Below are 25,307 nucleotides of genomic sequence, written 5' to 3' on the forward strand. Positions count from 1 at the left end.
TTGAGAGATCCCCACACCAGGGATCACAAGGGAACCTACGGCCGTCGTGGTCAAACATAATTGCACTCCCTTTATGTCACGATAACCGGGTTTTGTCAGTTTTTCTCATTGTCGTTAAAAACTGAATGGCGACTCCTATATTACTAGTCAATTGGGTGTATACTCACAGGAAATCCAATTACACTTGATTGAATAAAAAGAATCGTCACACCCACGAGGGACGAGGTCACGCATTAGCCTCGTGCTTTTTCGACCCCCTCACAGTGGCGACTCAACTGGGGAGTGGTGAAGGAAATACTCGTGCTTGTAGGTAATCAAAATAGCCGAAGGGTGAAACGATCCTACCCCGCGTTTATTTCCCCATCATGTTGGGACGACCTGAAAATCAGCATATTAATGTGAACGGGCAGAACCGCATAACGAATCTCGGCTCCCTCGGGAGTTGGGACTAAGGATACCTTTTTTCGCCAATAGGGGGGTGCATACGCCGCGCATGTTTCCCACTCGGTACTCTTGCAGGTAGTACACCTATCCCGAACCCAATCGCTCGCCCATTAGGTCCCTCTCGCCTGCATGCCCCCTTGGCTTGCACTTGCGGGTTGGCCTCTTGAGCGAAATTCGTCTGTTGAAGGCACTACCTCGACCGGGGCATGTGTTGGATCTACGATAGAAGCGGTACCAAGCCAGGCGCAAATAAACTACCCATAGAAGCCTATCATAAACTATGTGGCATATTTAATTTTCAAATCCATGTTTGTAATGTAGTTATGTGTAGCGAAATATGTGATTGTGTACGACAAACTATCCTAGAAAACCAAAGACCTTAAAAATTGCCCAAACATTCGTAGACTAATTTGCCAAAGAGTTATACCGAAACACGTGTTCCGCAAACCCGAATGATCGCCACAAAAATGAGCGACGCTCGGGATGGCCTGTAACGAATCCCACAAACGCTGCCACGCGTAAAGGACATTATTAGGCAAGCACGCAAATCGAAGTCGCATAAACAGAAGACAGAAAACGAGAACCAGCCAGGGACGCATTTTCAACGCCCCTGGCTGGGCGCCAGAAATTCTCACGCCCCTCGCCGGGCGCTGAAGTTGCTGCTTGGCCTTCTGGTCAGGCGCAGCAACCTCGGTGCCCGCGCGAAAGGAAAATACGTAGCGCAAAAAATGTTCATAAAAAGAATTGCTACGAGGGCGTAAGAAAAGAACTCGATTTCAAAAGCGACTCGCGAAAAAATTAATAACTCTTTGCGTCGTTGTTAGGCCTCCTACGACGGCAATGCTCGACACTAAAAGTCGACCATGCAAATAATCATGAATGTCACACGGGCAGAGATTTTCAAAAACATAAAGAGTTCAAAGTGCACACATAGCAGTCCAAATATACTAGTCCGACTTAAGGGTAGTCATAGAATGTCTAAAAAAACCGACTCACGAAACAAACTAATGTGTCTCCTACTCCACAACAATAATGCAGGGCCCCTGAGTACTTGCCCGTGATAGCCATCAAGGAACGCGATGGAAGAAGCATATCCCGAACATCTATACCTAGAGGTCGCACAAACCCAAGAGATGCATGCTCTGGGACACGACCCTTTACGTTCTCAAAGGCCACTCGCCCCAAAGAACCATGCCATGCCAAAACGCTCCCCAACTCACACGCTTTCGGGCTATTGTTTGGGTTAGAAAAGAAAAGAGCGAAGAAAGAAACAGAAATTATGGCATTAGCTCTCCAAGATGAAGTGTTCGATCCTACTAAATTGATCGCTCCATCACCCTCAAAAGATGACCAAATCCAACGAGGGTGGCGCAAGACTTTCAAATGGACTAACGCTCGCGGGATGAAGTTCAAGATATCTGCGGGAGAGGATCCGATGTACGAAGAATTAGAGTCTGAATCCGAGTCTGACTCCGAGTCCGAACCTAGCAAAATTGTAACCCCTCCCAAAAATAGTTTAGACCCGAAAATCTCTACTCCGGGAGATCTTTTTGATGTAATGCTTCATGACTTTAATAAGATAAACAAAACTTTTGAGTATGTGCCGCTTAAAAATCCGAGTAATAATGCAGAATGTCTCGCCACTAATGAGCACGAAAAAGAGCCAGAAGAGGAATATACCGAACTAATAAAAGATGTAAGTGAACAAGAACTCAAAACTCCTATAATTGAGGACACAGAATCGGTAAATATAGGAACAGAAGAAAATCCTAAAATTATTAAAATTGGCCTCACCTTAACTCCCACTGAAAAGGCCGAACTAATCTCCACTTTGCGGGAATTCGAGGGTGTCTTTGCTTGGTCCTACAAAGACATGCCAGGAATAGATCGAGAAATCGCTGAGCATAAATTCCGCTAGATCCCAAAATGACGCCAGTAAAACAAAAGCTACGGCGGCTCAAACCAGAGATAGCCTTGAAAATAAAAGAAGAAGTCACTAAACAATTAGACGCCGGCTTTATAAAAGTCTCCAACTACCCAGAATGGGTGGCCAATATTGTCCCCGTAGCTAAAAAAGATGGACGAGTGCGAATGTGCGTAGACTTTCGAGACCTCAACAAAGCCAGTCCTAAAGATGACTTCCCTCTACCTCACATTGACATACTAGTAGACAACACCGCAAAGCACGCGCTCCTCTCCTTTATGGACGGGTACGCCGGATATAACCAAATACTCATGGCAGAAGAAGACATGGAAAAAACAACTTTCATTACCCCTTAGGGAACATATTGTTACACTGTAATGCCTTTTGGTTTGAAAAACGCGGGGGCCACCTATCAAAGAACAGCCACCATGTTACTCCATGACATGATACATAAAGAAATCGAGGTCTATGTGGACGACATGATCGTCAAATCTAAAGACCGGCACGGTCACCTCCCGGCACTTAAAAAGTTCTTCACCCGAATCTTGAAATATAACATGAGACTAAATCCACAAAAATGTGTGTTCGGGGTAACCTCGGGAAAATTGCTAGGATATGTTGTTAGTACGCGAGGAATCGAGATTGACCCATCTAAGATCAAAGCCATTACCGAAATGCCCCCACCAAAAACTGAAAAACAGATAAGGGGCTTCCTAGGAAAGCTGCAATACATTAGTAGGTTCATTTCCAAGCTTACTATGACTTGTGAGCCAATATTCAAAAAATTAAGAAAAGAAGAAAAGATCGAATGGGATGAACAATGCCAAACTGCCTTCGATAAAATCAAAGAATACCTAAGCAAACCACCCGTCCTCTCCCCGCCTTTGCCTGGAATCCCTTTACGCCTATACCTATCCGTCACGGATACTGCAGCAGGAGCTATGCTCTCACAGTGTGTACATGGATCCGAGCGAGCCATTTACTACTTGAGCAAGAAGTTCATACAGTACGAGACGAGATACACATAACTTGAGAAAACCTGTCTCGCCCTCGTCTGGGCATCCAAAAAACTAAGACATTACCTATTGGCCCACACTGTTCATATAGTGTCACAACTAGATCCCTTAAAATACATGTTCGAAAAGCCCGCCCTAAATGGTCGCCTGTCCAGGTGGCTAATCATGCTCTCAGAATTCGACCTAAAATTCATGCTGGAAAAAACAATCAAAGGAAGAGCGGTAGCCGAATTCCTGGCCGAGCATGCCACGAATGAGGAAACCACGGAAGCTTACCTCCTCCCCGACGAGGAACTTCTGATGATACGAGACGACTATTGGACACTATACTTTGATGGCGCGTCCAACCAAAAAGGATGCGGCGTCGGAGTTCTCCTAGTCAGTCCCGAAGGAGCCCATATACCAATTTCCGTCAAACTTGACTTCGAGGCCACAAACAATGCCGTCGAATACGAGGCCTGCATAGTTGGGCTAGAGGCCGCAGTTAGCCTCGGAGTCAAACATCTACAAGTCTTCGGGGATTCTTCCCTAATAATCAACCATATATCCAAAAGATGGAAGGTCCGAAGCACTAGTCTCTCATCAAGCTCACCTAGACCAAATAGTCGAGCAATTTGAAAAAATCGAGTATACGTACTTGCCAAGAGACGACAACCAATTCGCGGATGCACTAGCGAAGCTAGCTTCAATGCTTAACATCCCGAATGAATGGGACGGAATGACCCTTCGGGTCGAGCGAAGGAAAGAGCCGGCTTATTGTTGTGCCATAGACTCCGAACCTGGAAACACCGAAGAAGAATCATGGTACACGGACATCCTTCGTTACAAAACAAGTGGGGAATTCCCCCCAAACACTTCCCCGCGAGCACAAAAGGCCCTACGCCTCCTCGCTTCACAATATAGCATAATTCTGGGAGAACTGTACAAATACACGCCGAATAAAATCAAGTTACTTTGTGTCCATCAAAACCAATACCAAAGACTAATGGAAGAATACCATAACGGCGTGTGCGGACCCCATATGAACGGAAAAATGCTATCCCGAAAAATATCCCGCTCAGGGTACTATTGGACCACTATGGAAACTGATTGTCATCACTTTGTAAAAACTTGCCCAAAATGCCAAATCTTCAGTAACCTTAACCATTTGCCTCCCTCAGAACCATACACCTTCACTTCTCCATGGCCCTTTTCAACCTGGGGTATAGATATAATCGGCAAGGTAACACCAACAGGCGTAGGGGGACACGAGTACGTTTTAGTCGCAATTGATTACTTCACTAAATGGGTAGAGGCAGTCTCCTATGCAAAATTAACGGCCAAACATGTCGCTCGATTCCTAGAAAAGAACATATTCTGTCGATACGGGGTTCCACATGAAATCATAAGTGACCAAGGTTCCCACTTCAGGGCCGAAGTCCAAGACCTGCTCGAAAAATATCATGTCAAACACCATAAATCCTCTCCCTACAGGCCGCAAATGAACGGCGCGGTAGAGGCGGCCAACAAAAATATTAAAGTCATAATCGAAAAATGGCCGAAAATTATAAGGATGGGCCCAACAAATTACACTTCGCATTATGGGGCTATCGAACCTCAATCCGCACCTCCATTGGAGTAACACCCTACTCCTTGGTATACGGAATGGAAGCAGTTCAACCGGTCGAGTTGGAGATTCCCTCCCTCCGGATCGTCCTAGAAAGCAAGCTACCCGAAGCTGATTGGGTTCAAGCTAGGTACGACGAGCTCGTCCTTTTAGACGAACGGAGGTTGAGAGCTCTACATCACGTGCAAGTGTATCAAAAGCGCATCGTAAGGCAATTCAACAAAAGAGTCAAACCTCGAAATATCAAAGAAGACGATTTTGTATTAAAAGAAGTCCGCGCACCTACTACGGACCCTCGAGGAAAATTCCGGCCTAACTGGACAGGACCGTATTTTGTAAAGACCATCCTACCTGGCGGAGTTGTCCAACTAGCTGACATAGATGGAGCGGAATTCGCTAACCTCACGAACTTAGATCAATTAAAAAAGTACCATATTTAATAAAATTCAGTCCAGAGTTAAGGCATCTAATAAAACACATTAAGACTCATAAGCAAACATTCTGCGCATTACTCTAAGCAAACGGCATAAAACTCGATAAGGTAGAAAAAGCGAAGGACAAAACTTCAACGCCCAGGACTGGGCGCTGTTATTTTTCACGCCCAGGCCTGGGCGCCGATATTTCCTTCCCCCTTGATCGGGCGTCATTCTCTCTTGCCACCTACCCTCCCGCTTCTGCAAGTGTTCGTACTCCTTTTTCTAACCCTCAAAAGAACCACGAACACTTGGGGGGGGAAGCAGACGTGTAATGAACACCCTTTCAAAAAATTTCTCAAAAGCTAGAACTACGCGCGACCTGATTCTGACAAGATACGTAGGCAATCCTTCTCAAGGATTCGGTCCAATAAAAATTAAAAAAATAATAAAGTCATGCAACGCATCAAGAAGAAAAGATATTGCAAAGGGCACTCTACCCTAACCCATGCACGGGCAAGACCAAATAGAATGAAAAAACAAAGCCACGAGAATTTCCAGGAACAAGCCCAACAAAGGAGTATGGCACGAGTCGGCAAAAAACAAAAAAATAGTGAACATGCATATGTAATACCCCAAGTAGTCGGTTAGTCTAAAAGTATGTGTGCACTCTTATATGAACTCATTATTTTTACGAAAGTCTTTTCCTTTTCAAAATTCGTCGTTGGTTTAGAAAGCTAATATTGCTATAATATGTTAAAACAAAGCCCATGGAAGGCTCAAAACATTCTTGCACCAACAATCGCAAAAAATATATATATACATGCGGAATACAAGAATGAATATGTACAAAACAGGAGGTAAGCCTAAGACTCGTCATCGGCTCCATGTCTCCAAGCCTCGCAGGTCCATCCACTCCACTCCCCATGGTATGAGGGGCCCCAGCCAGAGTCACCCCAAAAATGAGGTTGTGACTGCAACTCGGGGCTAGGCTCTCGGGCCACCGACACGGAACGTCGCCTACGCTCCGTCTCGGACCTCTCCCCGGAAGAACTCACCCCCGCGTCGGAACGGCGATGCCGTAGGGGCGAGTGCCGTGCCCTCTCTCTCTCACGACCGTATCCCCCGCCCGAGGGACCCGCTTCGTCGGCCCCGGCACGTCCAGCAGCCGTCTACAAAAAAGGACAAAAAAGAGAGTGAATAACCGAAAGCCAAAAAAAAGGTACAGATCAAAAGAAAAAAGAGGGCACATTACCCGAGTAGAGTGGGGGCTCCTGCAAGAAAGTGCAGACCGAGCTCGAACCAACGCGGACTTCAACCGGTTGATCACCCCCACCATCGCATTGGCCGTACGGGCCGGAACCTGAAACAGGAATGTTAGTAAAAAAAGAAAGAAAAAATATAAGAAGAGTACACAAATAAAAGGTGCATACCGCCTGTACTCCCTCAGGGAGCGGAGCATGGAAAACCCGGTCTTCCGGGAAAGTCTCCACAATCTCGGATCCACTCTCTCCGGTATACGAGATCCGAGCATCGGGAAGCACCCATCCCCCCAACGAAGGGTCAGGACACTCCTGCACAAAACACAGTAGGCATAAACACATGGGCACGAGCATGAAAACACTAAAATCAATACGAAGAGAGGAGGCAACTTACAGCGCCAGGCTCCGGGAGACGAAGAGAATCCTGGATAAACTGGTAATAGCTAGCTCCCTCTATCACCAACTCCGTCGCCGGCACGCCAGTCCGCGAGTGGACCCTCCACGACTCGCCTATCGAGCGAGTAGACAGCATGGTCGCAGGCGGAGGCCTGGGCACCGAAAAATCCCCGACCGTCTGCATACGTACTCGCTCTCCCAGGTACCAGACAGGGTCCCGACGGCCAACGAACAAGACCCGCATCTGGCTCAGGGCATAACTATCCCTGACCGAGGCATGGGTACCCCTAAAAGAGAGCCATGGGGTCCAAACCACCTGTTTTTGTACAAACGCAGTCAGATCTCGCACATAGAAAATAAAAAAGAATGACGAAATACGAGATAGAGGATAAGATTCTGTACATGCTCAGGGTTCCCGTCCCGGATAAGATCCCACACGGTATCGGGCGGTGGACGCACTGTCAGCTTCTTCTTCCAACCCCAACGGCGACCGGCAGGGAACTCCAAAGGCCTCTGCTCCTTTCGGGGAGCCAGCCAAGGTAAGTGCTCAAAGGCCCACAGCTGCAAAAAGAAAAGGACAATAAAACATTAAAAAAAAGGCCCGGTAAAAGCGAGAAAACAAAAGAAAGTCTAGGCACATACCTCGATCAAACGCGGCACTCCAGCTAATGTAATCACAAAGTGACGTCTACTCGGTTCCGAGTCGCGCACCGACAAACTCATCTGGCCGACAAGCGTCGCATAGCCCAAATCGCCCCAGCGATAGTCACCCAGTGTAGACACGTCCTCCACCATGCCTATCCACCTCGGGTCAAAGGTGTCAATCGGACCCGGTAGAAAAGTGGAAGTAATAAAATGGAGGTAGAACAGCCGAGCCTGTCTCGAAGGCGACTCCTCTACCCCATGCTCCAAAGCCCACATCAGGTCAGCGAAAGGTATCCCACGGGGCTGGTACGAAGGTAATCTACTACCCATCCACGAGCCCAGGAGCCTGGTACCCTCAGCAACAGTCGGCGATGGGCCATCCGACCTCAGACGAACGAGGTTCCCTGTAAAGGTCAAGCCCGTCAAAGCCGTGTAGTCCTCAGGAGTGATCGTCATCTCGCCCCAAGGAAAATGGAAGGTGTTGGTGGTATCCCACCACCACCTCATGAACGACCGCAGAAAGGACAGGGAGATGTTAAGCCGCAGTATCTCCCAGAAGGTCTCAACCACCGGAAATAGTGAGCTCGCCCTCACCAAGGCCTGGGCGTCCGAGCTCAGGTAGCTAAAAACGGTCTCACTCGTCGCTGCGCCATAGCCGCGAACCGTAGTCTCTCTCCTCGCGTGAAGGCGGGAAGTCACGTGGTGCTCTAGGTCGTAGTGCAGATCACGACCGTCGTAGAGCTCAGGGCCCACCCATAGGGGACCCGCGCCAGTAGACTGACGCGTCATGCCACGCTCCTCGTGGCCACCAGGAGGGGGTAACAACTCATCAGACATGCTGATCAACAATACAACAAGGCATTATACCTTTGACAAAATCGGCACTCACACCGATCCCTAAAAAGAGTGCATTTCACTCATGAAATGGAGTCATACAATTTTTGTTCCCTAAAAACATGATACTAAGTTCATACTTAGCAAAATTCCTTAAGTAAAAATTAACTCCAGCAAAATCGAAATTCTTCCATGATTTGTCACCCATGAATTATGAGGAACGCAAGCAATATACCAAGAACACCTACATTATAAGAAAATACTAGGGTCGTAGGTATACTTGGGGGCTAGCATGAAAATGCCCAAATTCAACAAAAATCAACATACTTGCAAAAATTAACATGCACAAACTAATTAACATGTTATGTGGAACATTTCCAACTATCTAATTGAAGGAAAGGGGCACAAAATCAAAAAAACCCCAAATCAATTTCATGCACAAAAATACTTGACAAAAATACTGAAATTGACAAAAAAAGCTCAAAATTACTAAAAATTACTTACATTGGGAAGATTAGGAAGTGATTTGGAGAAGAATTCGTGAAAAAAAGTGAAGGAAACGAGCAAAAATCAGTAGAAAGAAGTGAAGAGTTTGAGCGAAAATGGTGGAAATGGGAAAGGAAGGAGACGGTCCGCGTATTTAAAGACCAGCCTCCCCCTTCGCATTTTCAACGCCCAGCTCTGGGCGTTAGAAATTCAAGCGCCCACAGTTGGGCGCTGAAAATGCTCCCCAGACAGCGAATATTCGCTGTCGGGCACGCGTACTCCCCTATTTTGTGTAAGATATCCGTTATCTTGATATTTCTTTCCCAAAAAAAACGGTATTTTGAAAAGAAAAAAAAAATATTGTTAAACAAAAATATACACAGTGTGGACCCACTTATAGGACACATCTAATCAGGAAATATTACGACCCACCAACAGGTTCTAATCACAAAAGCCCTTCTACATAGGCAAAATAAGAAATTCAAAATGGGCTCGCCCACCCTCAACGGGCGGGGTCTGCGTCACTAGCCGCGCAGGTCCTCAGTTTTCGAAAGAAATAAAGTCTTCAAATTTAAAATAGGCTCGCCATCTTCAGCCGGCGGGGTCTACGTCACTAACCGCGTAGGTCCTTATTTTCAAAAAAGCAAAACAAATTTCAAAATAGATTCGTCCACTTCTATCGTAGGGTGTCCACCCTTAGCGGACAAGGTTCGCCATCTTTAGCCGACGGGGTCTACGCCACAAACCGCGTAGGTCCTTATTTTCAAATTTCAAAAACAGATTCGTCAACTTCTATCGGACGGGGTGTCCACCCTTAGCGGACAGGCTCGCCATCTTTAGCCGGCGGGGTCTGCGCCATTAAAACCGCGCAGGTCCTTAGTCGTTGCAGCGATAACTTTTGCTGGATTTTCCTTCGTTTTACGTCCTATAAAAACAAGGGTGCTGGATTTTCCTTCGTTTTACGTCCTATAAAAACAAGGTTGCTGGATTTTCCTTCGTTTTACGTCCTATACAAACAAGGGGGTTTTCTCGTTTAGCTAGCCCTGAAAATGAGAATCTTTAAAAAACATTTTTACCTCGTGATTGGGCTTGGCCAGGCCCAATTACACTTTATAGCTTTGATTTCGAAAACATCTGTAGCTACTCCCAATGACAAAGTGAGGGAGTTTCTACGCACCTTTAGATCCTTCCAATGACAAAGTGAGGAAGTTTCTATACTATCAGTTGACAAATCCCAATGACACGTGAGGGATATGTCGACACTTCAAGTGATGACCCTTAAGTCAAATGTTATCACTCGGGGGCTCGTGAGACTCTCGCAAAACAGGTCACATACACCATGGCTTGTGTGACGCATTCCGTCTAATACTTTGACCATCGTCTTACTCCAAGACTCAGTCAAAGTGGGGGCTAACTGTAGACACCTACTTTTGTCCCCATTCCCGCAAGGGAAAGGTTCGATGATGAAAACGTAAATCTCCACTTGACAACGCATCTCCTATGAAATAAACGAATCTCAATTCCCCTTTTCATTTCAACCGAAACCTGCTATTTATGGAAACCTGCTAAAAATAGTAACTGCCGTAAAAGGTAGCTTCTAAAAGTGGCAAATCATAAAGGATAGAAACCTGTCAGAATTAGGTGTTGCATTCCAACATAAATCCTAAATGAGATAGAAAACTGCGAGAATCCTATTCCTAATATGATTCGGAAATAAGAGTTACGTATTAATTGAAATCCTAACGAGCCTAGAGTTCGTAACGGGCCCAAACGCATTCCGTCATAAAATTGATACGCGCTAAAAGCCTCGAATTAATCTCAAACTCTACGGATTTCAGGAATCCGAATCTGACCAAGAAAACAGCCCAGACCCTATTTTCAACGCCTGGCTCTGGGCGCCGAAATCTTCGGCGCCCAAGACTGGGCGCTGAAAATACCTGGGTACGTGTTTTTTCCTAATTCTTTATGGATTAGAACTCTGTAATTCTATCTTTCCACGAACTCTTCCCTATAAATAGACCCTTAAATTCGACGTGAAAGGAACACAACAACACACAATTATATTCTGAGTATTGACTCCAACCCTTAGCCTAAGCCTCTCGCTGCGAAACTGTTCACGCGTTCTGTCGCAATCGATCCATAAATCGAACAGAACGTATCCTGTCCCATAATTGAGATTCGTTAAATAAAAAGGAGAAATAGCAAAGTCAAAGTGGTTAGTTTTCTGAGAACCGTGACGCACCTCTCAAGGGTGCGTCGTAATGTGTCCCTTTTCGATGATTTAACTGCTTTCCTCGCCCTTTTTATGAACTGTTAAACTAACCTAATCTGATTGTTCTATCACGCCTAACAAATATAATATTTTTGGGAAATCGGATTATCATGCTAGGTCCCTTAATGCTATTTAAATCAGATAATCACGATCAAATTAGTATTATATGTTGCATATTGCTAAAATCAACTCAGATTAGTTAATAGTTAACGCATGTCCCTTCAATTATTTATGCTGAGCTAGTAAGGATATCCTGCCTTTGGAGTTATCGACGAGCGAAGTACTCCTCTCGGTAGTTACAGTCCCCAGAACCCTCAATCTCTACCTTGCGGGTGTATGTTGAGAGATCCCCACACCAGGGATCACAAGGGAACCTACGGCCGTCGTGGTCAAACATAATTGCACTCCCTTTATGTCACGATAACCGGGTTTTGTCAGTTTTTCTCATTGTCGTTAAAAACTGAATGGCGACTCCTATATTACTAGTCAATTGGGTGTAAACTCACAGGAAATCCAATTACACTTGATTGAATAAAAAGAATCGTCACACCTACGAGGGACGAGGTCACGCATTAGCCCCGTGCTTTTTCGACCCCCTCACAGATTGAGATTCGTTATTTTATAGGAGATGCGTTGCCAAGTGGAGATTTATGTTCTCATCATCGAACCTTCCCTTTCGGGAATGGGGACAAAAGTAGGTGTCTACATGTATATAGCCTTAACCGTTATCATGATTGCCATAATATTTTACCGATTCCTTTTATTTATTCAAGAAAATAGTTTTAGAAAAGCAAGAAATGATCAGGGTGTTACAAAATTGTATCTTAGAGTTCTAGTTTAAGTGCTACTTTGTAGTAACTAATACTACAAAGTGGTAATTCCTTAAGCTAAGGTTGAGATTAGCTACTTGATAGTAATTAATAATCTCCCCTTCTCTTTTTGTTCTTTACGTTTTCCTTTTTAGGTGTCTCAAAATATTCTTTATATTTTCTTTTATATATCACATAAATGCTTTAATATTTTATCAAAATTTGTGTCCAATTATTATTTTAACCAACTAAATTCATTGAGTCATTTAATGTTTCACACTTTTCCATTAGGACATTAAAATTTTCTCATTTTTCCAATATCAGAATTTTGATAAAAGTGAAAACATTATAAATAAATGTAATTTGCCTTGTATAATAAAAAATAGAGGAATCTCAATGAACATTAATTAGTTGCTAATAAACTTGTAAAATGCCAAACATAAAGAACAAAAAGAGACGGAGGGAGTACTATTTAAGTGGTTCGTGGAACCTTAGGTTGTATTTAATTTTTTTCCTCCTAAATTCAAAAGTGTTTTGAATAGGTACCTACTATTTAAAAAGTGACTTAGGATTGTAAGTATTTATCTATTATTTAATTAATTAAATTTTTTGAAAATTCAAAGTGAATTTGAAAATCAATTTCAAAATTAATTTTAAAATTTTCGATTTTTTATTTTGTAATTTTTTATTTAATTTTATTCGAATATTTTGATTTTGTTTAATTTTCGAAATATTTTGATATAATTTCGAATATTTTTGGAACTATTTCTGAATTATTTTCGAAAATTATTATTTATTTAATTATTTTAAGTGTGGAAACAAGCTAGAAGGGAATATTTAGTTAAATAGTATGCATTTAAGTGCCTTTTATTTCCCCTCAAAAAAAAAAAAAGTGCCTTTTATTTCAAGTATATGCTAAGTGAATTACTTGAATGAATTGATCTATTTTCTTGAAGTTAATATGCCTTATGTGATTAAATGCATCATATATATTTCATGTGAATCATAATTGTGCATTGAAAATATTTGAACTACACAAAAATTAATTTCTTTTTGAACTTTATTTGGTTGTAAGTTTAGCGGGAATCTTAGTAAGCTTTTAAGTTATTTTTTTTAGGATTTAATATGTTACATTCAAGATTTTCTCATATAGGAGACCACGAAAAGAAAGATGATGAAACCCCACAACTTTATGTGAGGAAGATTGAATTTGAGTGTGAATATTTTGCAAAGTTTCGATATGTTACTTGATGAGAGAAGACATTATGGCATCTATGACCATCCATTGTTTGCCACATAGAGTTAAAGGGAAATTTTTATGATATGCATTATGAGGATGGATCTCCAAACCATAGGAAGTATGGTTCTAGGGATGGAAAGTGGAGATATGACTTGGATGTGATAACTACTATTATTGAGGTGGCGGAGAAGAGTTACCAAGAGGGTAGGATTTGAACGGAATATGCTTTTGATTTATTTTCGGATGAGGAACTAGAGATGGAAGAGGAAGAGGAAGAGGAAGAGGAAGATGATGACGAGGTGGTAGAAATTAAAAACCCTAACCTAGTTGAGCGAGAACCTACCATTGAAATATCAAGTGATACTTAAATGGAATGAAAATTTGAAGACAATGAAGAAGTCTGGAGCATGCCTCAACAAGTTGATAATATGGATGCTGATTCAGATCCGATGGGAGACAATGATGATCCTGAAGAACAAACTTTACTCCACAGGCTAATAGAAATGAATGATAAGAGTGATACCATTAGCATTTAAAAGTAAAGTATTCACTACAAGGAAGCGGTGGATTACCAACTGAATTTACCAACCGCCAAAAAAACGGTCAGTAAAACAAAATTTACCAACCGCTGAAAAAACAGTCGTTAAATTACCAACTGAATTATTAGCGGTCGCTATTTTATAAATTTACCGTCCGCTTGTACAGCAGTCGTTAATTTAGTGACCGCTTTTCCCTGTGTTCCGACTACGCAGCAGTCGCTAAATATCCGACTAATTCCAAAAGACATTTAAAATTTTAGCAACCGCTTATTTATTATCTCCCACCAAATTAGCGGTCAGTATTTGTTTTTTTTTTTTTAAAAAAAAAGAGCGGTCAAACAAATTAATGCCATACCAACCAGTACAACAAATCAATTCCTACCAGCAGTCGTTAACATTCCCCAAAAAAAAAAAAATTGCTAGAAGGAGAAGGAGCGGCGATTTGGCCGGAAAATCACCCTCACCGCCCACCCGCGCCACCCCAACCGCACCGTCACCCACCCAGGCAGCCGCGGTACCTTCCCGCCACCGCCGAACTGTCTCAAGACGTTCTGAACCCAGCTCACACAAATCAATTGATTCTAAATCCAAGGGCTCCAATTTGGTGGGAAATCCATGGGAGCCTTTAGGCAATGGAAAATTGAAGGAATTGGCAAGTGGGTATGAGGATTTTGGTGGAAAATTAAAGTCTGAGAAGTTAAGGGAACTGGGTTTGATTTTTGAAGAGAGAAAGGTTGAAACTCTGTCTTCACTTTTGGACGATGATATTGAATTGGAAGATGGTATGCTCAAGGGTGAAAACGCAAGTGAGTCATTTGCTCAGCGTCGAGTTGATGAAGTTGAGGCTATTAGGATTCTGGTTAACAGGTTTATTGCTTAGCTTAAGATTAGGGATTTATGCATTTGATTTTATAAATTTTCGCTTTTGGTTAATGAATTGGTAGTGTTGCTTGATTTTAGATTAACTTGTCGACGATTTCCTACCTCAGGTAACCTTTGTTCTTAATTTTTCATGATATAATGCTTCAATTTTTCAAACCCTAATTTTGTTGTTTATATCAAATGTAGTTTATTCATCGTAAATCTCCGCCTCTGTAAACTCTTCGATCTTTTAAGGGTAAGTATTCTTTTTTCTCTTCTAATTTAGTTGAATTAATGACTTATTATTCTTACTGATGTTCCTAAATGACACAGAGAATTACAAAATGTAGCATAGTCTGCCTTCAATTTTGTTTAATTATTGTCTGCCTTTAATTTTTTCCAAATTGGTTGGTTAGAGTGGAAGCATAGTCTTTTCTAGCTAAACTTAATTAGCCTACTACTAATGTTGATTATCTAAAAGTCTTAATTAAACACTTTTTTATTTGTTTTCTCATTGTTCTGATCAAAAGTAGTATGAAAAGTTTTGGTTCATGCAAGATGTTTAGATATATATATTAAGAAAAATCTTTCATTCACCGGTGATGATTTGTTATAAGGTTACTTGGTTGATCATATTGGTTATGAATCAAAAGTTTTATTAGAATAACTATGTATCATGTATTAACAAAATCACATGTTATTGAAATTAGTATTAACAAAATTCACATGGTTCCTTAGCTCAAAGTTGGGCGAGAAAATGACATTTTAGGCAAAATATGACCTATATCGACCAAATAAGACTTAGATGTGAGTAAATACTTTAAAATGTGTCTTAGCAATTCCAAAATAGAGCTTATAAAACATGTTTTAAGTTTAAAATCAGCCCTTAGTTCCTTTTGTTGAAAAATGGGAGCGAAAATGCCTTATTTGGTCGATATATGACTTATATCGACCAAATATGACTTAAATGTGCTTAAATGGATTAGAATCAGTTTTAGAAACCTTGAATGTGCCACATAAAACATGTAAACGGTTTGAAATGACAAGTTTGGTTCCTTAGATCAAAGGTGGGCGAGAAAAGGACATTTTAGGCAAAATATGACCTATAACGACCAAATAAGACTTTGATGTGAGTAAATACATTTGAATGTGACTTAGCAAGTTAAAACAAAGCTTATGAAACATGTTCAAAGTTTAAAATCTGCCCCTAGGTGATTTAGTTAAAAAATGGGACCGAAAATGCCTTATTTAGCCTATATATGACCTATATCGACCAAATATGACTTAAATGTGCTTAAATTGATTAGAATCAGTCTTAGAAACCTTGAATGTGCCACATAAAACATGTAAACGGTTTGAAATGATAAGTTTGGTTCCTTAGCTTAAAGTTGGGCGAGAAAATGACATTTTAGGCAAAATATGACCTATAACGACCAAATAAGACTTAGATGTGAGTAAATACATTTGAATGTGACTTAGCAAGTTAAAACAAAGCTTATGAAACATGTTCAAAGTTTAAAATCTGCCCCTAGGTGATTTAGTTGAAAAATGAGACCGAAAATGCCTTATTTAGCCTATATATGACCTATATCGACCAAATATGACTTAAATGTGCTTAAATTGATTAGAATCAGTCTTAGAAACCTTGAATGTTCCACATAAAACATGTAAACGGTTTGAAATGACAAGTTTGGTTCCTTAGCTCAACGTTGGGCGAGAAAATGACATTTTAGGCAAAATATGACCTATAACGACCAAATAAGCCTTAGATGTGAGTAAATACATTTGAATGTGACTTAGCAAGTTAAAACAAAGCTTATGAAACATGTTCAAAGTTTAAAATCTGGCCCTAGGTGATTTAGTTGAAAAATGGGAGCGAAAATGCCTTATTTGGTCGATATATGACCTATATCGACCAAATATGACCTAAATGTGCTTAAATTGATTAGAATCAGTTTTAGAAACCTTGAATATGCCACACAAAACATGTAAATGGTTTGAAATGACAAGTTTGGTTCCTTAGCTCAAAGTTGGGCGAGAAAATGACATTTTAGGCAAAATATGACCTATAACGGCCAAATAGGCCTTAGATGTGAGTAACTACATTTGAATGTGTCTTAGCAAGTTCAAACTAAGCTTATGAAACACGTTTTAAGTTTAAAATAAGCCCTTAGTTCTTTTAGTTGAAAAATGGGAGCGAAAACGCCTTATTTGGTCGATATATGACCTATATCGACCAAATATGACTTAAATGTGCTTAAATTGATTAGAATTAGTTTTAGAAACCTTGAATATGCCACAGAAAACATGTATATGGTTTAAAATGACAAGTTTGGTTCCTTAGCTCAAAGTTGGGCGAGAAAATGACATTTTAGGCAAAATATGACGTATAACGGTTAAATAGGCCTTAGATGTGAGAAACTAAATTTGAATGTGTCTTAGCAAGTTCAAACTAAGCTTATGAAACATGTTTTAAGTTTACAATCTGCCCCTAGGTGATTTAGTTGAAAAATGGGAGCGAAAATGCCTTATTTGGTCGATATATGACCTATATCGACCAAATATGACCTAAATGTGCTTAAATTGATTAGAATCAGTTTTAGAAACTTGAATATGCCACACAAAACATGTAAATGGTTTGAAATGACAAGTTTGGTTCCTTAGCTCAAAGTTGGGCGAGAAAATGAAATTTTAGGCAAAATATGACCTATAACGGCCAAATAGGCCTTAGATGTTAGTAACTACATTTGAATGTGTCTTAGCAAGTTCAAACTAAGCTTATGAAACATGTTCAAAGTTTAAAATCTGCCCCTAGGTGATTTAGTTGAAAAATGGGACCGAAAACGCCTTATTTAGCCTATATATGACCTATATCGACCAAATATGACTTAAATGTGCTTAAATTGATTAGAATCAGTTTTAGAAACCTTGAATATGCCACACAAAACATGTAAATGGTTTGAAATGACAAGTTTGGTTCCTTAGCTCAAAGTTGGGCGAGAAAATGACATTTTAGGCAAAATATGACGTATAACGGCCAAATAGGCCTTAGATGTGAGTAACTACATTTGAATGTGTCTTAGCAAGTTCAAACTAAGCTTATGAAACATGTTTTAAGTTTAAAATCAGCCCTTAGTTCTTTTAGTTGAAAATGGGAGCGAAAATGCCTTATTTAGCCTATATATGTTTTAAGTTTAAATGTGCTCAATTTAATATATTTGTTATGCATGGGTGATAATCATTTTAATTCTTGTAGGAAAACTATGAAAAAAATGTTGTTGAATGCGTTGAAAAAGGCATTGCTAAAGATCCCAACCAAATCTACTTTGAGACAGTAGGGGGGAGAAAGAAGGGAAAGGTCCCCGGGCTGGGGAGTGGAGACTCTCTATACTTTGCACCATCTAGAAGGGGTTGTAGTTCTTCTAGCTCATACACCCCATCTATTTATTCTCAAATGTCAACTCGCTTGGAAGATACTCAACAACAGTTGACTCAAAAATCCATTGAGCTTGAAACAACAAAGAATCAGATGTTAAAGGCTATGGAGGACGATATACTTTTGAGGCAAAGGGAGAGAGAAGAAAGAGAAGCAGAGCGACTAGAACATCAAAGGGAGATAGAAAGGGAGAGACAAGAGAGAGAAAGGGAGAGACGAGAGAGAGAAGAACATGCCACCCAGATGAAAAATGCAATGGAGTCTTACGAGAGGATGTTCAGTCAGTGTACTGGTTTTCCTTTCTCGAAGTCGCAGGACCCTTGAGATCCAACCGGCGGCGGGACACCTTTGTGTTAGGTAGTTAGTATTCTTGTATACCTAGTTGCAAATTTTCTTTTGAGTCCTATATATTATGAATGTAGTAACATGTTTAAACAAAATCAGGTGTATTATGAATCTTGTTGTATGACTTTGAACAGGTTTAATATTATAACATTGACAGGTTTCATACGATATTACAGGATTTATATAAATTCGTATAAATACAGACAAATTATAGCCTAATTAAACGCTTAAATACAGGCCACAAGTGTAGCCTAATTTAGTGACCGCCTTGGCAGTCGCTAAATTAGTGACCGCCTTGGCAGTGGCTAAATTAGTGACCGCCAAGGTAGTCGCTAAATTAGTGACTGCCATGGTGGTCACTAAATTAGTTACTGCCTTTGCGGTCACTAAATCAGTGACTGCCAAGGTGGTCGCTAGTTCTGTCAGTAAATTTTAGCGACCGCCTTCCAGTCGGAGTTTTCTTAATTACCGTCCAGGTGAATACTGACCGCCATTTTGCGACCGTTGGCGGTTGGTAAAACTTTTACCAACCGTTTTTCGCGTTTTACCAACTACTTTTGGCGGTAGGAAATTAATCAATTTCTTGTAGTGATTGTTATAGTTTAGTATTTCTTTAAGTTCAATATTTAGTTGAAGCAATAAGTAACAAAGATACATTTATGGTTATTAGTTGAACACTTCATTCATATATTTCAAAGATGTAGAACCTTAAAGTTTAAGCAATAAAAGTATCATTTATTTTATTTTCCACTTTCTCTAAGTTGCCAAGCGTTTCAATCTAAGTTATTTATTAGCAAGTAAAGTCAAAGGTTATTTTTTTCTCTTATTTCTTGAATGATTTAATTAAGTGAATCGTGGTTAATCTAATCACCACTTAACTACATGAATTTCAAATAAATGGGAGAAAGCGGGCGAATAGGTGGCGTCATTTCCCCTATGTCCAAAATTTATTGCCATTTGTTGCAAAGTAAATTAATTTGGTTTGTTAGTCAGCAAATTTAAGTATTGTCCATGTCAAACTCAATCGTTAAAGTGAAGATTTTTTTCATCCAGGAGGAGGAGAATGGTTGATCGAGGTATATCTGAAGTTGTTAGGAAATTAGCCTTGGTTGCGCAAAGAATAGAAATGTTTCGCATAGTGAACCTGCTGGGGAAATGTTTAAGAAGGTAGCTCAAAGTAAGCCTCCATTGTATGAAGGGGAATCTGACCCAGTATCATGGAGAATTGGCTAAGGGAATTCGGTAAGATTTTCAATGTTTTAAGTTTCCTGGAGAACCTTAGGGTTAATAGTGATGTATATATACTACCTTAGGGGTGAGACTGCCTTGACTTCCTTATAAAACTTTGGGTGGGAATCCTTCAAGACATCTTAAAGGAACAAGTTTTACCCACCATACCCGAAGAAGCAAAAATCCCAGGAATTCATAGAGCTGTAGATGTAAGGGTTGTCAATTAATGATTACTACTCCAAGTTTATTAAGTGGTCTAGGTTCGCATCGGAAGTGGTTTCTACAGAGGAGCTTCGAGCTCAGAGATTTGAGAATGGATTGTCTGTGGACCTTCAGTTGATGTTTTTACTTCTCTAGATGTTATGTACGGGAGAGAAGCCCATCTATATGGATTGTAGTTGAGAAAGAACAATGCTGAAGGTGGAGCATGCGAGAAAAGGAAGTGTTGGTAACCATGGAAATGGAGGAAACCAACAAAATCAAGGTAACTTCAAGAAGCATATGGGCAATTGAAACTTCTAGTTCAAGGAAACAACAGTGGAAATTGGAATTTCAACAATGGGAACAAGAACCATTCAGGAAAGGGTAAAGAAAGAGTATAATTCTTCAAGAAGTGCCCAAGCAATCACCTTGGAAAGGATTGTCAAGGTAATCTGGTGACTTGTAGGATTTGTGAGAAATTAGCTCACAGGGAATACGAGTGCTTTTCCAAGAATCAAACTAAGCCTGGCCAGGACAACTTTCAGAACCGCAATGGTGGATATTCTGGAGGTAATGGAGGTCAGCAAAGGGGTTAACAAGGAGGTAACAACTATGTAGAGCCAGGAGGGAATCTAAAGCAGAATGGAAACACGAATGGTAATGAAAACAAAAATAATTCATCAGTCGGAAGGACGCAGACTCATCTTTATACGTGATAGATGGTACTTTTTCTATTAACTCGATCTTAGTTAAAGTAATATTCGATTCTAGTGCTACTTATTCTTTTATTTTGGTAGAAAGTTTGGGAAAGTTGAGGTTAAGTGAACCTGAAACTATTGAAGTACCCATAGTGATACCAACAGGTAGCATAATTAAGTGTACCAAAATCCATAGAAATGTACCGTTGACTATAGCCAAGACTGTATTTCCATCTAACCTAATCGAACTTGAATTGGGGGACTAGATATGATTGTGGGCTTGGACTGGTTAGCCATGTTTAAGGCTAAAATTGATTGTGAAAAGCAGAAGTTTAATCTAAGGTAAGGCCTAGGAAAGTGGTATCCTATTGTCGTTATGGTAAGACTAGAAGTATAGGAATCATTTCGGCAATGAAGCTAGTGTCATTGATAAAGAAGGGTAACCAATATTTATGTGTAATGCGAGAGACCTAGAAAGTGAAGTGAAAGCTAGGCAAAGGAAATTTTGGTAGTGAACAAATTCCTAGTTATGTTTCCATAAGAGATCCAAGGAATGCCTCCTAATAGACCCATCAATTTCACAATAGACTTAGTGCTTGGAAGCGCACCAATTTTGAAAGCTCAGTATCGTAGGGCTCTAGTAGATTTGAGTAAGTTGAAAGGTCAATTGGAGGATTTTCTTGATAAAGGTTATATTAGACCAAGTGCATCACCATGGGGATCCCCAGTTCTGTTTGTGAAGAAGAAGAATGGGAGAATGAGACTCTTTATAAACTAGAGGGAGCTCAATACGGTCACAATCAAGAACAACTATCCTTTACCTAAGATTGACAACATGTTTGACCAGTTAAAAGGAGCGGGAATTTCCTCGAAGATCGATTTGCGTTAAGGTTATCATCAGTTGAGAATCGCGAACAATGACATACCAGACTGCATTTCAGACAAGATACAGTCACTACGAGATCACAACTATGATTTTCAGGTTGACTAACGCGTCTGCAATATTCATGGACTTGATGAATCCTGTATTCAATGCATGTTTTGACAAATTCGTGGTGGTTTTCATAGATGATATCTTGGTGTATTCGAAGAATGACGAAGATCACGCATAAAAATTGCATTCAGTGTTAGGTACACTCAGGGACAACCAGTTATATGCCAAATTCTCGAAGTGTGAATTTTAATTGGATGGAAAAGATAGCATTTCTAGGACACTTCATGTATAAGGAAGGAGTTGCAATGGACCCAACAAAGATCAAAGTTGTGAGTGAATGACCTACACAGAAGAGTGTCACGAACATTCAAAGTTTTTGTGTTTAGCTGGATATTATCGTCGATTCGTGTAAGATTTATCTAGGATAGCTAAATCAATGACTACGGGTTCGTTCGGTATCAAAAGTGTCGTGAGAGTCACCATCAAAATATTGTTTAAGCTTGTGCCCGTTGACTTTTAAATTTCTGGAGTCCTCACTCTAAATATCAACGGAACCATGAGGAAATACCTTCAAGACCACAAACGGGCCACTCCACCTTGACTTGAGTTTGCCTAGAAATAACTTGAGTCTAGAATTATAGAGGAGCACCTTGTCCCCTTCCTTGAAGTCCCCTTTCTCAACTCGGGCATCATGATACTTTTTGGAACGTGCCTTGTAAATGCTAGAGGAGTCATAGGCATTCATGTGGAGCCCCTCAAGTTCATGAAGATCAAGTAGCTAGGCGTTGCTCACCCGCACTAGTGAGCTCAAAGTTCAAAGTCTTGATGGTGCACATGGCCTTGTGTTCAAGCTCAACCAGCACGTAGGAATTCTTCCCATATACAAGCTTGTAAGGGGTCATCCTAATAGGAGTCTTGAAAGTCGTCCTATATGCCCACAAGGCATCATAAGGCTTGATTGCCTAATATTTCCGGTTCTTTGCAACCGTCTTCTCAAGGATGGACTTAAGCTCATGATTAGTGATATCTGCTTTGCCACTCGTTTGAGGGTGATCGATAGGCTAAGAGAACCTTGTGATGCACATCATACTTCCGCAAGAGAGCTTTCAATTTCCCGTGAGAAAAGAGGGATCCTCCATCACTTATCAAGGCTCTAGGAACCCCAAAACGCGGAAAAATAATCTTCTTGAAAAGATTGAGAACTACCTTGTGATCATTGGTAGGTAAGGCAACGGCTTCCGCCCATTTTGACAAGGTGTTGTCGTGTCGTTAAACAAAAACCACTTGATCAAAATATAATTATAGAGTCCTAAACCAACCAACTATATTAACTATAGTGTTAAGTATAGGGATCGTCCCAAGAGAACGGTATAGAATTGAGTTTAACAAACTAAGGCACAAGCTAGTTAGAAATAGAGAGATGAGATTTACTAAAAATATAACAAGATTAATAACTATTGAATGAAAGATCAATTAGGAAATCAAGTACGGGATTGGGGATTGACATGGTTCATTGGGATAAGGCGAAAGATTCGCATACTAAACATTGAAAGGACATAAATCAATGGGAGCAAACCACAAATTTAGCAATCAACAACTTTCAGATAAATTGCATTAGTCATCTAATCTCAATGGCATGCTTTCGCATCACCTCAAAACTAGAAAGACTCACATAATTAACAAGCTAGCCCATATACTTTCACTAATTATCAATCTCTTGACAAACTAGCAACAAGCACTCCAATCAACCAACTATCCTAGCTAGCATTTGCAATTACTAATCAAGCTAAACATGAAAATCCAAATCAACACAGCACAATTTAATCACAACCCTGGCATGAGTTTCCTTCTAATTCCCCAATTACTACCCAAGCTTCACCCCTACCCCTAGCAAGAAATTACTCTAGATCCATAAAAACAAAAAGCAAGCTAAGTATTGAAATCAAACCATGAATCATGCTAATTAATAAAAAACGAAATTGAAATCAAAAAAAATCAAACAAACATATTTTTTGGAGTTTTCTTAGTATGAAGTAATTAAAAAACAATAACAAGTGAGCACAAATTGGAAAGAAATAATGAAAGAAGAAGATGAAAGAAAAAGAAATTTACTAGAAGCTTCAATTTGATCTAGACTTGAAATGGATTCTTCAATGCAATAAAACCTAAACCTAAGTGTTTCTCTCTCTAAACTCTAAATGAAATCTGAAAATTAGAACAATAGTAGAATCCCAAAAATTGGGGGAAAAGGCAGTACTTATACTCTTTCCTAAAAAGGAAAATATAAACTAAGAAATAAAGAAATATGGACGTCGGTGCGGGCGCACCAAAGGGGTACGGGCCCACAAATCTGGGTCTTCAAGGGCGCAACCAAAACGGGTGCGGACGCACCGATGACTGAGAGAAAATCAAGAATCTAAAATCACGACAAAGGTGCGGGCGCACCAACTGGGGTGCGGGCGCACGCCTCCGAGGCGCTGAAGCGTTTCAAGACGCATAAGAGAAATAGGAAATCAGCTACGAAGGTTGATGCGGGCACACAACCTTTAGGTGTGGACGCACCTACGCTAGAAAGCTCAAATTGGACATTTACAGTAGCTACTACAACTTTTCTTCACTCGAGTGCGGGTACACCGATTTGGGTGCGGGCGCACCATTCTCCAAAGTTGAATAATTCAGAAAACTCTTATGTGAGCTAGTGGGGGCGCTTGCAATTGGGTGCCGGCGCACCACTTGCTTAAATTCCCTTCTTTTCCTTTGAATTCGTCCAAGTTCTTATAAAATTAAAATAAACGAATAAAAACGAAATAAAACTATGAAAAAATGATTTAAACTAAAAATTATTAAGAATTAAACTAAAATTAAAAATATAAGCAAAACCATAGAATAAAATAAGAAAAAAGAACGAAAACTAGGGCTCCGTTTGGTAGGGCGTAAAACGTTTTCAACGTAAAATGATTTTCCATGGAAAACAATTTTCAAGGGAAAACACAATTCCAAACTAGTTTTCCTTTGTTTGGTAACTTAAAGGAAAATGGGAGAAAATGGTGAAGATTGAGGGGAAGAAAGGAGAGGGGGTAGGGAGGAAAGAAGGAAAAGTGGTTTCCCTCCCTTTTAAATGGAAAAGGGTTTTCCACATTTGAGGGAGTCATGTAAAATTGTTTTACATCCCTTACCCAACCAAACAACGTAAAATGATTGAAAAGGGGAAAATCATTTTCCATGAAAACGTTTTACGCCCTACCAAACGGAGCCTAGATGAAAATGAAAGAAAATAAAGGTTTAGAACGACATCACCCTTCTTACTCCACAATATCTATAGTTTTCCACTCATTTTTTCATACTTTATTTTTTTTTTTCTTACACCAACCCATATTTTTACACATTTCTCTTACTTTATCCATATTTTATTATATTCAACCAACTTTTCTATATTTGTCTTAATTGTTGTGTAAATAGTAACGGTAAAAATCTTTATGAAACGAAGGTATTACGTAGTAGTATATATATTTTCAGAAACTTTTTTGTAAGACCGCCTAACGGTTAGGCCACTTTTTTTGCTACTAACTAAACTAGTGTAAAACATAACTAAAAGTAATAAAATCATAACTAATTGAATAAAAACAGTTAATGTATAAAGACAACTACTCCCTATGTTCTTAAATATTAGTCATGTTTTGACTTTTCAACTCGTTTCAACTCAATATTTAAACGTA

The 25,307-nt window shown here is 40.2% G+C and overlaps 1 protein-coding gene across 1 annotated transcript in view; it reads right to left on the minus strand.

Annotated features, from left to right (window-relative positions):
• Positions 1 to 7,278, minus strand: part of LOC130463398 (uncharacterized) — a 40,180-nt gene extending 32,902 nt beyond the window's left edge. Inside the window, exons 1-3 of the mRNA XM_056832519.1 lie at positions 7,060 to 7,278; positions 6,837 to 6,977; positions 6,542 to 6,766 (exon numbers count right to left, since the gene is read on the minus strand). Of these exons, the coding sequence (XP_056688497.1) occupies positions 6,542 to 6,766; positions 6,837 to 6,977; positions 7,060 to 7,245 (552 nt within the window). The 5' untranslated portion in view covers positions 7,246 to 7,278. The remainder of the gene's footprint in view (positions 1 to 6,541; positions 6,767 to 6,836; positions 6,978 to 7,059) is intronic.
• Between the last annotated feature and the right edge of the window lie 18,029 nt (positions 7,279 to 25,307).

This window comes from Spinacia oleracea, chromosome 6, assembly GCF_020520425.1.
Source record: "Spinacia oleracea cultivar Varoflay chromosome 6, BTI_SOV_V1, whole genome shotgun sequence".
NCBI lineage: Eukaryota > Viridiplantae > Streptophyta > Magnoliopsida > Caryophyllales > Amaranthaceae > Spinacia > Spinacia oleracea.